Source organism: Agrilus planipennis, unplaced genomic scaffold (assembly GCF_000699045.2).
Source record: "Agrilus planipennis isolate EAB-ADULT unplaced genomic scaffold, Apla_2.0 scaffold41, whole genome shotgun sequence".
In the NCBI taxonomy this organism is placed as follows: Eukaryota; Metazoa; Arthropoda; class Insecta; order Coleoptera; family Buprestidae; genus Agrilus; species Agrilus planipennis.
Window position 1 is genome coordinate 334063 of NW_020442445.1, and position 15004 is coordinate 349066.

Here is a 15004-nt window from a genome sequence, read left to right on the forward strand (position 1 = left end):
TCAATTATTCACAAAAATTTAGCTCATGCTTACACTCCTTTGAACTATTGCACATTTTTTTTAATATTATCCCTTCAATCATGACATATAACGTTGTCATCAAAGAGAGAGTTTAGGAAAAATTGGCAAACACCTTCTTTTTATTCGCCCTCTTGCCATTTCCAAATAAGACTTTAAAAATTTTGAAAAATCTTGGAGATAAGTTCTGATGAATATTTTCATTTCTTATGCTATTTTAGGTGTATTGTTTTAATTCTTGGGAAATTGATTCCAAAATGGTAAACGATGCGATTGTTGTGCGTCCCAAAGGATCTTGTTTTGTTTTTTATTCCTCACATTGCTTGCCATTTTTAAGCTTAATGGGCAAGATAAATGCATCGTTGTTAATTGAGTTTGATTTGCTCTCTCATCATCAAATGAAACGAATACGTACATTAATGTGCTCTTGTAGGTGTGTTGCTTCCGTTTTGTATCCATCAAATTATCGAGCGATGTTATGTAGTTAACTTACTTAATACCTGCCGGTTATAGAGTCACAACACATAATAATAACTGTTACGACGAGCCCGAGAGGTTATCGACAATTTATGGATTATCATTTGTTAAAGCGCACGACTATTTATTATCGATGAGCTTTTAATGTCAGACAGTTGTCACGCTGCTTTCACGTCTGTAAAATCGAATTCACGATCCATATATGGACCAACGCGCGATAGGTACTAACGATCAAAATCACTTTTGATCTCGATTTTTTAATAAACTTAAGAACAAGAACACATTTGAACTTGCAGCACAAAACCTCAATGTTTAATACCACTTCTTCAAAACGGTTTGATTAAACTCAAAATTAAACTGGAAGAATATTATTAGCATATAGGTAGTTCAAAATAAATTGAATTTTTTAAGAACGAAGGCTTTCACGGCCGGACTCCATAGTAGAATGAAGATTCGGGCTATAGGGCCTTGGTCTAAGTGAACTATTCCGTCCAGACGTTTCGTCAGCTACTGCAGCTGACATCCTCAGTGGTAGTGCAGCCTTGACAACGTGAACGTAGATTATATCTCGAAGGGGGTGTCTCTGTCAATATAATCTACGTTCACGTTGTCAGCGCAGCACTACCACTGAGGATGTCAGCCGCAGTAGCTGACGAAACGTCTGGACGGAATAGTTCACTTAGACCGCGGCCCTATAGCCCGAATCTTCATTCTACTATAAATTGAATTTTTGTTTTTTGTTTTGAACTTTTTATGTTTTTCTTTTATGATTTAATTAAAATATCCTCGGATTATGTTTGTAATTTACAGGAAATCCTTTTTTTACTTGTGCACAGTTCAAATTTAATAAATGAATTAAAGGTGCGCGATGCCTTTTCATCATATTGGAAGTACTTGATTAGACAAAAAAATATCGGTTTAAGGTTTTAAAAAAATATACTGATTTATATACATATAGATTATATATCTCTCATTGTCAGTCATTTTCTAAATACTACATGATGTAAGAAATTGCAAGCTACCATTTTTTATTATTATTATAGAAAGAACTTTATAATCAGGGCCGAAAATAGGGCTAGATTAAGACTAGGCTTTGGGATATAGGTACGGATGAGTCCAATTGGGCCGAGGCTCATGCAATGAAAGTTATGGTCCACCTTGAATGTTATCCCTATAATTACTTCCTAACGGGCATTGCTTAATGAAAAATTATGCGACGTTTGATGCAAGAATGTTTAATTCATTGTCCGAATGAATCTCTTGATAAGCATAATTGCTAGATTACTTAAGTAAGAAAATTTCCTGTCCTGACCGAAGAATCATATAGAATATTATGCGCACTATAGAGGAGGAAATAAACGCAACACGAAGAAAATGAAAAAATTTACCTAAATATTAAGCGATTTTTACAATTTGTCCCACTAGCTCGTTTCTTCGTAAGCGAAAATAATGATAATTGCAATTTAGACCCGAATTTGTAAAAATTGAAATAGTTGATATTACAAATTTAATTGTAATAATTAAGAAACTTGAAACAATTTTTAAATAAACATGTCAAAATTGAGATTATTACAAGTTACCTAATAAATTCTACTATTTCTACGGCAAATTCAGTTATTTACAATCGAGAATTGTAATTTTTGCGTTGTCATAAAAATTAATTTTTCTCCGTGAAGGTCTGAAACAGTTGACTTTTCCTACCTCGGTACCTAATGCACTAAGAGTATCACGATGTTTTAAAGTATTTTTGAAATTATATGTATAACTAGTTGTAGTTTTACATTGCCATGAGTTATATGGAATTTAAAGTATACAACGGTGTGACCCATCTTTGAACCATGCAAAATGCTGACTACTTCCTTGTTTTTCATATTAACGAAAATAACAAGATTAGTTTACTCCTTTTCCTTTCATCAGCTTCTTTACTTGTCTTCCTTAAGGAGCAGAAGATGCCACCCAAAGAGACAGACGAAACATTGGGTGAACACCATCCACTGACTTACCGAGTGAGCATATCTCATTCTGAATCATCAAACCTTTTTAGAGACAAACTTTTTGCAATTAGTCATTTATAAAAACACGGAAAATACATTTCTAACTATATCATACAAATTGGTTTTATACTTTAACCAATAAACCGAATGATTTGCTTTTGAACGACCGACGTCTTCTCGATAACGTAAACTATGTAACTGCTACATTCCAATCTTGTACGTTCCATCAATTTGATTGAGGTTAGAACGTACCCTGAATCTGCACTTATTAATTTATTCGGGTCTTATCTTTCTAATTACAAGGCTTTTACGTTTAATCGTCTTGTAGAGAAATGGATAATTAGTAGCCCAACTGGCTCCTGCCTTTTGCCTTTACAAGAATGTCTTTATTAGTTATTCTTGTTATGCTAATTATTTCTTTGGTTTCGTTCCTCCGATTCTTCAGATAACTTATGCCGTACTATTTATCTAGAAACCGGCGTTAAAGAGATACATGTGAAAGCGACTAATTAATGTCTGCTATTTTACCTACCACTGTCTACCACAAATGAGATATAATTGACTTAATTTATTATAGATTATTTCTGATTTATATGCGTCTGGCTAATGGATTTACTTCCAAATAAGGTATTTCTATTCATAAAATTCGGGAAAATATGCTATGCTCTATAAAGTGACTGTAAAATTGTACTGACTCTGTGATCTCTTTTGCACACTATACAGTGAAAATTGAAAAAAAATGCATTAAACTTAGCGAACTTATAATACAAACGAATGTTTGTTAAGTGTAAATGTCAAAATAGAAAAATCTATCGTGAAACATATGTGTTCAAGAATTGTTTAGATATTGCGTACAATTTTAGCTAACTGGGAAGATAGGTGGACTTTAAATTAATTTTAATTTTGTATATTGTATTGTAGTTTACGTTATTAATTTTTATACTCTTTTCCAGGGTTTTAGTTGGTGCTCCGGAAGCCCAGACGGCTCAACAGGGTGTTACGAAGGGTGGAGCCGTGTTTAGGTGTAGTATTCGAGCTGATGATACCTGCCAAGAGCTACCCTTTGACACAAAAGGTAAATCAAACATTAATTTTAAATATTAATCATCAGTACAAGTCGTCAGTCTTAAGACTGGTTGGACACGCACCTTTTCCTGTCTTGAGCTAATCTTTGCATTACTTAAAAACAATTAGAACATCCCACATTGTTAACTAAATTTATGAACAGCATATTGTAATGTAGGTCTTTCTCTGCCCTTCTACTTGTAATATGTTTCTTAGTAAGTCTTTATGTCTCAACGAGTATTTATCCTACCACCTTAACTTTTCTTTTCTTTAATGACTTCCATAACCCATAACCCCCGCCTTTGTTCTCTTTCTGTTCCCAGTACTTCTTCATTTCTTCTATCCACTATACTTTTATCATGCGCCTACAACACCACACCTCAATTGCTCAACGGTTTTTAAGCATGAAAGTGATTTATTTTTTCGAAAGCGAAAAGCACAGTCCGCATACTAAAGTAACGTGATTTAAAAAGGCATACTCCTTTATGTTAGTGGGTAGAGGAATATTGAATAGAATCCATCCACCGAACTGATGTATTTTTGTTCAAATCTACCCAATCTTGGTCTTTTCAAAGCTTTATGTCTCTATATACTGCTTGTTCCATTCTGAGTTATACTTCAAGATCCTAGATCTGTCATATATTACTTATTTTCTGTGTGACAAAATGGATGGGATTGAGCAGTGTTCACAACCTGAAGCGAGGAAACTATCGTACCTGTAGCTTAGAATTATCGTACATGGAGCAAAATTATCGTACTTTTCAAAATAATCACTATAATTAGTAAATTACTCGTATTTATCGTGTAAAAAGACAGACCTGAACTACCCCCACCCTTTAAATTAAAAATCAATAATCAATAATAGATAGAAAAATACTTAAATATAACAAGATATAGGGGGTGGAGGTATGTTAGTGGGGTGTTTTTGACCTTAGGCTATGGTTAGTGACTACATGACTACATGAGGGTAAGAATAAAATAAATTTTGAATGCATGAAAATTATCGTACAAACTGCGTACGATAATAATATGATATCGTACATCGTACGTAGACATGAAACTATCGTATGTGTACGATAATTATCGTACGGTTCCGAACACTGGGATAGAGTAATGTTAGTATGTATGTATCTACTAACTTGGACCGACGGCTAATTTGCAGATACCAGAAGCTAAAAGTACGCAAAAATGTTACTCATTTTTCTGAAAGTTTGCGTGCTGATTTTTAGATAATTTTTCATAGAATATTGTTAAAAATTAATAATTAACTTCCCGACCGCGGTATTTTCTGATAGACGCTTCAAAGTTGGCGAAAAAATTTGCTTGGGGAACTACTTTAATACTTTTTGTAAGCAGCTAAACCAACTGTAGGGGGTCAAACATACCCCAGACACTATTTAACTGTCGCTGTGTTAAAAAACAATCTAATTATTGCGCTCGCCCTTATACTCACAGCAAAATTTTAATTGTGTCTGGGGGATATTTGGCCCCTAAAATTGGACTGCTGCTTACAAAAAATATGGATATTGTTCTCTAAGTATCAGACTATAAGTAAAATCATCATTTTTTTTGCAAACTTTGAAACGTCTGGCAGAAATTACCATCGACGGGAAATGTCTGGCAGTGTTGATTATTCATTTTTAACAATATTCTGTGAAGCATTATGTAAAAATCCCCACTCAGATTTATAAAATCTTTATTAACACCTGATATCTGCAAATTGATCGTAAGTCCAAGTTAACAGGTATGCATATGTTCAAAGCTCATACTAACCCTACTCAGAAAATAAGTACCTAATGTCTGACGGTTCTAGGATCTTGCTCTATTATGTGACTTCATAAATATAAAAAATTGGAAACTTTTCATTTTGTCACAAATTAAGATTAAAAATTATGCTTTTGATCTATTGGAAATAAAACCAGAATAAAAAAAAGAATTCATTCTGATTTCGCATGAGAAATGTCATTGTTGCTATAAAGTTTTCCTTTGTTGGATTGAGGTCCCACATCAGTGCACCAAATGCACTAACATTATGTACTTTCCAATTAAAGTAAGTGGTTAGACAAAGTTTCATTTAGTAACGCATTTGTTAAGTCATCTCTATCTATATGCCTTTTCAAATGACTTGGTTCTTTTTTTTTTATATAGGTACATAATGTTTCTATTATCTTTCCTTCCCGGTACATTTGCGTGTCACATTCACATTGATCAATTATTTAGAGGTAACCATATGGTTCGGCGTGTTTAAGTGCAGACATCTCGTAAATCGTCGTCGTGCTGCGCGAGGTAATTTCCAGGTGACTATTTACATTAAACGCTAAAGCTTGCGCCTCGTGGTCATATCCTGGCCGTGGCCTGTTATTAACTGCATTAACTTCACTTTATGGCAGAGTCCTTCGCCTTTGATACGCGTCGCGAGGATGCCATCAGGCCGATATTAATGAGAAAGATGCCAGTCATTAATTTTGCACAAATGGACTAAATGGACCTCCGAACGTCACGACAAATAAGCAAGTGAGGACCGTGTTCGGATCTTTTGCTAAAAATAACTTACGAACATTTTCTTATTATTTTGTGCTAATTGCTAATCGGACAGTGGCGGAGGGTCAATTTTTGCCCTGCGGGACTAAGTCTAAATTTGCCGCCCTTTCTATAAGATAAGTCAGGACGAAAGGAGTAGTAGAGGATAGCGCAGGGGCGAGTCGCCTTCAATAAAAAGAAATCACTTCTGTGCTTGCGATTAATTTAGGAATGTTAAAGGTGTATGTTTGGAGCGCGGCGCTATACGGGTGCGAAACATGGACAGTGGGTGCGGCGGAAAAGAAAAGGTTAGAAGCCTTCGAAATGTGGTGTTTCAGGCGAATGATGAGGATACCGTGGATAGAGAAGGTTAGGAATGAAGAGGTATTAGAAAGAATAGGAGAACAGAAGACTCTACGGAAGTCAATACGAAATAGGCGAGATAGGTTATTAGGACACCTTCTCAGGCATGAAGGTCTAGTCAGAGACATATTAGAGGTAGAAACGGGAGTTAAGAGGAGTAAAGGTAGACCTAGATTAGGTTACTGTTCGCAAATTGTTAAGGATGTGGGTTGTTCTAGTTTTAAGGAAATACGAAGATTGGCTCAGGATAGGAAAAAGTGGAAGTGCGTGTCCAACCAGTCTTAGGATTGACGACTTTATGATGATGAGTCGCGATTGCAGTGAAAAGGAGTATCTGCACAAAACGTATACTTTTAATTGAGTTTTCGTGGAGATAAGTCGTGTTTACAATAATAAATAAGAAATCCATAAATTTACTTTTTCCGGTTTTTTTGTTTAAACAGAAAAGGGAATATTATGAATTTTTCTTTAGATCACATTGTTATTACTGCTCTTACTTCATCTCCATTGTTGACGTTCAAACTGCAAAATACGGTGAAAAGTACGATTTGAATTTTTCGTGTCTATTACAAAAACGTCCCTATGACTTCGAAGTTAATAAATTTCAGTAGTTGCTTTGTACGGAGTTCCAGTGGGTAACAGTGATTATTATTATACCATTACTTTCCCTAACTTCAGTTTTTTTATTGACGCTAGGTACCTAAGTTTTCTTTCAATATTTTTGCAATGTTTTACACTTTCATTAACTTACGATTCAGTATCATTTTGCTGATGATATTTGTGAGATTTAATATTATGTGGTTCAAAATGTAAATAGAATATAAAAAGTGTCTTGTTTATAATATAATAGGCGATGATTCCTGTTTCTGCTTTTTGCTCTTCCTGGGTCCCATGATCTCTTCGCCAACGAAATCGCGTACAGTCCAACTTTGGATAATACATATTTTATTTTGTGAACTTTATCTTCCTTTAATATTGCGTCAGTTAATGTTTACAGAGTAATAAAATAGCAACAGTATCCATAAGTACATAAGTAATATAAGAGACAAACTAGTTACACATTATCTCATAACGTACCTATAATGGTAATTGTAGTGTCATACATCGTTAGTTATTGCCTGGTTTAAATGAAATACTTTCTTTCACGTATCAAACTAGGAAAGTTTTGCTTGTTAGCAATTTCCTGCTGACAGTTAATTAACAATTACTGTTTGTAATATGCGATCTTACAAGACCACACATTACGTGAATGGAAATATTTACATTATACGCTTTTATGTCGTACTTATACTATACATGCAATACGGATCATCCCAGTGTTGAAAGCAAAAATAGTTTCAGTTGTTGAAATAGACGAAGACTAGGCGAATAAATAACTACATTTGACACGTGCTTAATTAATATGTCATTGATTTGAGCACAAATAATGATAACAAGTGCTAGGACTCTTTTCTGTAACAATGGTTTGACTACAAACATTAAACCGGCGAGTTTGTTGGTTTTAACCGCAAATGCTAAGATTCCTGAACTATATTTGACCGCAAATACTTGACTTGACCGCAAACACTGTAACTCATAAATTTTCTGAATTACTGCATTATTGGTTCTAACTATAAACACTAAAACTTTGAGTAGTGTTCATCACCGGTTTGACCGTAAAACCTGAGACCGCAAGTGTTACGAATTCTTCATTAATATATAGTTGGTTTAACCGCAAATGCTAGGAATCTTCGATTATTATTTTATTAGTAATTTCTTCATGAAACGCGAATTATACTTTATAGATCTCAATTGAGAAAAAGCCTTTTAGTAAGACTTATCTCAAATATTTCTCTAAAGATAATCAAATTAAGAGCGATTATATCCTATAATAAGTTTTATTTATTAACCCTTTTACCTATTTAGATAAAAATCGTTTATTGCCAACTATAAATAGTGGTATTTGAATTAACAGGGCATCAAATTCTTTTCGTTTAATCATAATGAACATACAAGTATGCATATATCGGAAGTGAAATATTAGTGCCCAACATACTTCCAAAAAGCACCTGCCAATTAAATTATAATTTATTATACATATGTATCTAAATGTGTTTTTCGTTATTATAAGAATATTCTTGTTTATTTTATGATTCGGTTCAAGTAGTGTAGATTCCAAGTAGCTGTTAATTTTGTTTACATATAAATGACCAACGGCTAATGGCAGCTGTGCTTCGTTATCACAAAAAAATGAATTTCGTTTTCATTAGCATAAAATTTTGTTTATTTTAGCTGGTAATCGTCAGTAGCAAATTAATTTTCTTTTTTCGATTTAGTCAAATCATCTTTGTATAATCAATGTAGACATGATTTACAATTTATATATCAAAAAGGTTAATTGGTAAAAATTAAATATATTCACGAATTTCTGTACAAAAAATGTATACTTTTTAAAGATGAGACGACTACCGGCGCTTATACGGTATTTTTTTTCTGATCCAGTGGAGTACCGCACACTGCCGAGTAGGGTTGCCATCTTTTCAGGCTTTACATAAAGTATTTCTCGGCTAAAAGGTTAAAACAAAAAAGTACTCGGCATAAAAATAAAGTATTTTATTTTTTGTTTTTAAAAACATATTTTTTGTTACACCTAGCAGCCAGTAACTGCTGTCGCTCTTAAATACATTAATAGCCTCTAAACATGGCAAACAAAGATCTATGCAAACTAAAAGTTCATTTTTAATTAGTTTTAAAGAAGCTTTATTCCTATCGTCCCACCACTTTGCGTTCATAATAGACAATACTCTTTCTGTAAATGCTGAAGTGACCGGAACGAACGGCTACTTTGAACAGATTTGGGAAATCAGGTTGTTCCGTAAATATGGCATGCCATTTTTCTGTGCAATATTATTGATGTAAAAGTACTCTGAATTTCGAATAATCGCTTACAAAATTACGATGTTTACTTAATGCCTTAAATAAAGTATTTTTGCGTACTTTATGTGTCTTAAATAGAGTACTATGCTTTATAATAAAGTACGGGTGGCAACCCTAGTGCCGGGTGATTTAACCCGCGCGAAGAAAAGGAAGAATGTAGTAATAATATATATGTATAACCAAATCTTTCGTTTTTTAATGATTCGATTAAAACAGAAGGAACAGATCGTCAGTTACGACTTCTGAGATAACAGGGGAGCTATGCCTGTATTACATTTGTTGTTTACTTTGTATAAATTAATTATAGATAAGAACATAAAATTAAGCATGTGTAAACTTGTTTTTTTAAAAAAATCTGCGAGACCTAAATTCCATTATCCAGTGCGAGTCATTTTGATATATGAATATACAACAACGTTAATATAAAATATTAGGTAAAATTATTGTACATGGACTTACCTATACGTCGTGGCGACGCTAGGATCACTCTATAACTTTAGCTGCTTTTGTCGCGGCGCTTAAATCATGTCACCTAGACACTCGTTGCCGAAATTCCGCCAGAAACACTATTTGTAATACTTTGTGCAGCTTTTTTGTTTTAAATTAATTAATTAAAACAAAGTTAACACAGGACTATACGGAGGACCACAATAAGGACCATAATGTAGTCATAAAGTTTTTTAATTAAAATTACTTTATCCATATAGCAATTAAAACTCCTTGAATGACATAATGTAGTAAAATTTTATAAAAAAAAAGGCTATAAGGAAATTGCATTTCAATTATCTGCCTTCGTCAAAAAGTGTTTAGAATGAGTACTACTTAACAAGGGCTTACCAAAGATGGAAGTTGCATGTTTTTAGTATCTTTGTATTGCTTCTTAAAGAAGAACGGTCAATAAATTTCCATTTGAATAAAATACGTAATCGTACATAAGTACAAACTCATCAATATTAACTAACTGAAGTGCTTTTTTTTTCTACTACAATAGTCGTTACATAAATAAATCGAGTATTGTTGAAACCAATAAAATTTGTTTACCGTTTTACCAGTGAGGACGAGCGGACTGCTTTTTTGATACGTAATTTTTCGATTTCATGTTCTTTTCAATTACGGTTGTGAGGAATATCTACAAGAACGGATTAAGTTTTTGATCAGTAATATATTGACGTGGATTAAATAGTATGCAGTAAACATGCGAATTATGTCACTGAACCAGGCATAATTTTGATATATTATACCTAACAAGAGGGCATAAGTTAAGTTATGTTAGAACATCCGGAAATTAACAAACTGAAAAAACAAGTTATACTAAGAAATGACTAAATAGAGTGTAAGAGTTTCTCCATTTTAAATTTATAGTATAAACTTGTACCACTGTACACCCTCCCTCATGTATACCACCTATTCAATTTTATAAATAAAGTTTTCATCTGGAAGACTCGTTCGACACGCACCTCCAATTCTTTCTATCTTGAGTCAATTTTCGCATTTCTTGAAAACTCGAGCAAAGTAAATCTTTAACTATTCGGTAGTACTACTGTCTACATCTACCTTGCGGCATGTCCTAGAGGTTTAGACCATTGCTTAGCTTTTCGGGAGGACGCCGGTTCCATTCCGGGTCCGTCTGCCTTGGTCCAAGTTTTTCTGTGGTTTCCTTGGATCACTTAGGCAAATGCTGAGGCATTAATATTCCACAGATAATCTCTCTTTCTCTTCTGTCTTCATTTCGTCCGTCTCATCTTTCTCATCCGAACCACCACCACGATTCCTGAAAGGAGGCTGAAGAGGGCCTTCCGCCCTACCTTTCGGCGTAGTCCGGGGGGACTGCCCGTGCACCAGCATTAGTGGCTACCCTAAAGTTTTTTTTGTCTATGTCTCTAACTAGTTCTTCAAGTTTAAGAGAATTATCTAGCTCCCTAAATATCGAAAATCAGGGACTTCTTCTAGTTTCTCGTCTTCTATTTTTATATTGGTTCTAAACATACTCTTCTATCAATAGCGCTTCGATATTATTTAAACTTAACTCCCCATTGGTAGATATCATTGATTAAACTCATGCACCAACTTAATAAAAAGTTTTGAAATCCTTTCGATTATATTTCTTTGTTGTTTTTATTATTTACTTGCTTACTTTTTTATTTATATTGGCGCAAAAACTGTTTCTGTTTTTAAAAATCTTTCCTTTATCTGGCACGCCGATATATATATATATATACATTGAAGGTCCGTATTGTATGTAGATGGTGCACGTTTACTCTACATATGGTAGTTTATTTTATTGCACTGATTTTGCAATATCGTAAAGCGTTCGCCATTTATGGTCAACAACGTTTAATATGAATTTTAATTTTTGTTTATGTAAATGCGTCCCGATTCATCGGCTCGTTCTCAAACGTTGTTGTACGTCCCAACGAACACGTATAAAGTTGTTGGCCATTTTTCCAGCTCGCCGGTTTTGAGTCGGAAACCAAATTTATCGATGCGTCCATATTTAGGAAGCGTTAGGAATGCCTTTTATACCATTTACAGGCTTTTATAAACACACGTACATACATAAATACGTAGCTTAAAAGATTTTTAAACCTTTCAGTATTTCTGCTCTACTTGTAACGTCCGGGTGGAGTTAGTAATGTCCCTATTAGAAAAGCAGGTGGTCTAGATCAGTAGGCATTAATCTTGCCAAACCTGCGGTAGCGTGGCTAAGTTCGAGGTTTAATTTACAAGAACACCGTAGACATTATCATCAGGGCCGTCGTTATAGCCAAGTGGGTCTCATGGAACTTCAAAATACATGGCGACCTTTTGTCAATAAAAGTCAACAAGACTGTAATTGTAATTGTTAGTTTGTCGTGATTATAAACCAAAGGGGTAGTTTTGATTGTCGTAGTGTATCTACTGGCGGCGATGGGTTGGGTTTGTTTCTGGGTTTTGGCGATCTTCCATCGATCATCAGCGAGATCATTCGGAAAGATGGAATTGGATATGACCGGAGTGTTCTGGTTTTATTTTTGCTTTCAATTTTGGACGATTGTATTTTAATTTTGCTCCACCAAATCTTTCAGTGATTGAAGTTAAAAATTCAAGTAATGGATCCCTGATTTAAAAAGATTTTGCAAACAATAGATTCTAGCAAAACTGCCGAAATCCCGAATACCTACATTCCTTTGACGAATTTCTAAACGTTGATGAAAATTATTAAAACTAAAAGAAAAATATTGGTCTGCAAGTGAAGAAAATGTAGGGAAAGAGTGAATAAAAAAATGGGAGACGAAAAACTAGAAGAAATCGTTGATTTTCGGTATTTAGGAAATCAAATAACTCATGATGGTAGGAGCAGTAGATATCAAAAAAATAATAGCGCAGAGTCGAGTCGCTTTTAACAAAAAGAAGTCACATCTATGTTCTCGAACGATTAATTTAGAAATTTGAAAAAGATTGTTAAAGGAGTACGTTTGGAGAACGATTGTACTGGTGCGATACGTGGTGGAAAAGAAAATGTTCGAATCGTTCGAACTGTGCTATTACAGGCGAATGATGAAGATACCGTGAATACAGAAGGTATTAGAAAAAGTAGAAGAACAAAGCGCTATGAAAGTCAATAAAAAATTGGAGAGATACGACACTTTTTCAAGGCATGAAGGGCTAGTTGGAGACATATTAGAAGCTAAAAAAGGAGTTAAGTTAAGATGAGATGCGATGAGAAAATGTGAAGATTAGCTCAGAATAGGGAAGAGTGGAGGTGCATGTCCAACCAGTCTTATGACTGACTGTCCTATGAAAGCAATGAAAATTGGCAAAACCAGGTATTTTCGATAAAGAATTGCTAACATTCACTTACGTTAATAATCAGCTTAAATGTGTCTCAATCGTGCTCTATATATTCGGGCTTGATGGCTGTGGTCTAGAATTGATTCTCCTCCTTTGGTGAGAACACCCATGAAGTCGTTTATTTGAGACGGGGTCTCAATAGACCTCGCTACTTTCCGTGACGATGCTTACCACAACTTTTGGCTTCTCACTGAAGGAAGATAATCAATTTTAGACCACGGCCATCCAGGTCCAAATATCAAGCACTATATCCAGATAACGCCATGAAATACTTAGCCACTTAATCATTAGTGTATTTAACTTACACATTACAGTGTAGAAACAGTACAGTACCGTTGGAGGTCTATAGGTTAAATATATGCATAAAATCCCATTTGAAATGCAACATAATACATAATACCTATCGACGAAAACAACGATGTTCTCCTCAATTTATGTAAAACCACTTTCGTACGATTATTATTACTTATTGCTGTTATTACGAAGTTGTATCTCAAGTATTTTATCAAAAGTCTGTGCGCAAGACTTCGGACGACTATAAGAAAGAAGACAACGGATTTACCGAGTGGGTACATATCTCGTCTGATAGATATCTCGAGTCGGATATCTGCATCGTAGTCGACGTGTACGATCTGCCGTCGAAAGATCTTCGCGTATCCAGCCACTTATCCTACGATCGATCTGACATAAAATAACTTCGATTCTTTATTGCATTGTCGGCAAATCGATTATTAAGAGAGTCCCGCATCAACGGACTCATACTTTTTCGCTGCCGTAAATCCGCACCTGTATCGTTGTTAATCGGATCCGAGTTCTCAGACATTAAAAATGTTTTAAAGGGCGAATCATGGTCTCAGTTGAATTGATATCTCTACGTATATTACTTATCCCAACTATTTCCTAATGGGCTTTGGGAATATCTTATCAGTTACTACTGAACAATAGTATCCCCTTAAACATACAAACATTTAGCAATTAAAACGTTTCAGAGGTTTTTGTTACTTTCTGAGGATTTTCTAAGGAATTGATATACATTTTTAATTTATATTTATCACCTTCTGGGGGTTTTCCAAGGAAATGGTGCTCATTTTTAATTTTTACGTAGTTGTGTTTATTAATCGTAACATTATTCACGGCGGATTCTTGCATAATGAGAAATAGATAATGAAATTGGTGTATTTGGTCGATAGTAGTAGAAAATACCCACTAGATGGCGATACGCTGCCTGTACTTGGAAAACAATCTTTAAATCTGAATAATTCCCTAACGTCTTTCTGCTAAACTTTTCAGTTTCAAACTGATTTTATTTATAAAAAAAAAACGTTTTAGGACATTGGGATCCGTCCAATGGGAGGAGCCTAAAAACATGGCGCCGATTAGGGTAAATTTATCGTAGTTCCTCAAAATACTTATATCGTATCATTAGAATTGTGTTAAATCAATTACACAGGAATAAATAATTTCTCACTTTATAATTTTAGCATGATTCTAGTTTTAAATATTAAGGTTATGGCTGATGGTAAATACTTGCTGAAATATAATCATGTGCATTAAAATGATGTGAACAAATTTTTATTCCGGAATTCACTTCTTTGATACCTACTGCTTTCATCCAAGCTTCTATTAGTTTACTTTTTTCTCTAATTTTCCGAATATATTTTTTACATATATAAAACGGTTAGTTTTTATTGGAAAGTAGTTAATGTAGGTGAAGAGTGAAGATCTATGTCTGAAGTGCTATTACAGCTTTTCACTGAACATATTAACTTTTTATTTGATTTAACTTTAGAAGAAAACTTCGTCGACTCCATCATCAAAAA

General features: G+C 34.2%; 1 protein-coding gene across 1 annotated transcript in view; it reads left to right on the forward strand.

The window, feature by feature from the left end:
* Positions 1-15004, forward strand: part of LOC108733603 (integrin alpha-PS2) — a 173424-nt gene that overhangs the window by 45917 nt on the left and 112503 nt on the right. The window contains exon 2 of the mRNA XM_018464836.2: positions 3443-3564. Coding sequence (XP_018320338.1) covers positions 3443-3564 — 122 coding nt within the window. The remainder of the gene's footprint in view (positions 1-3442; positions 3565-15004) is intronic.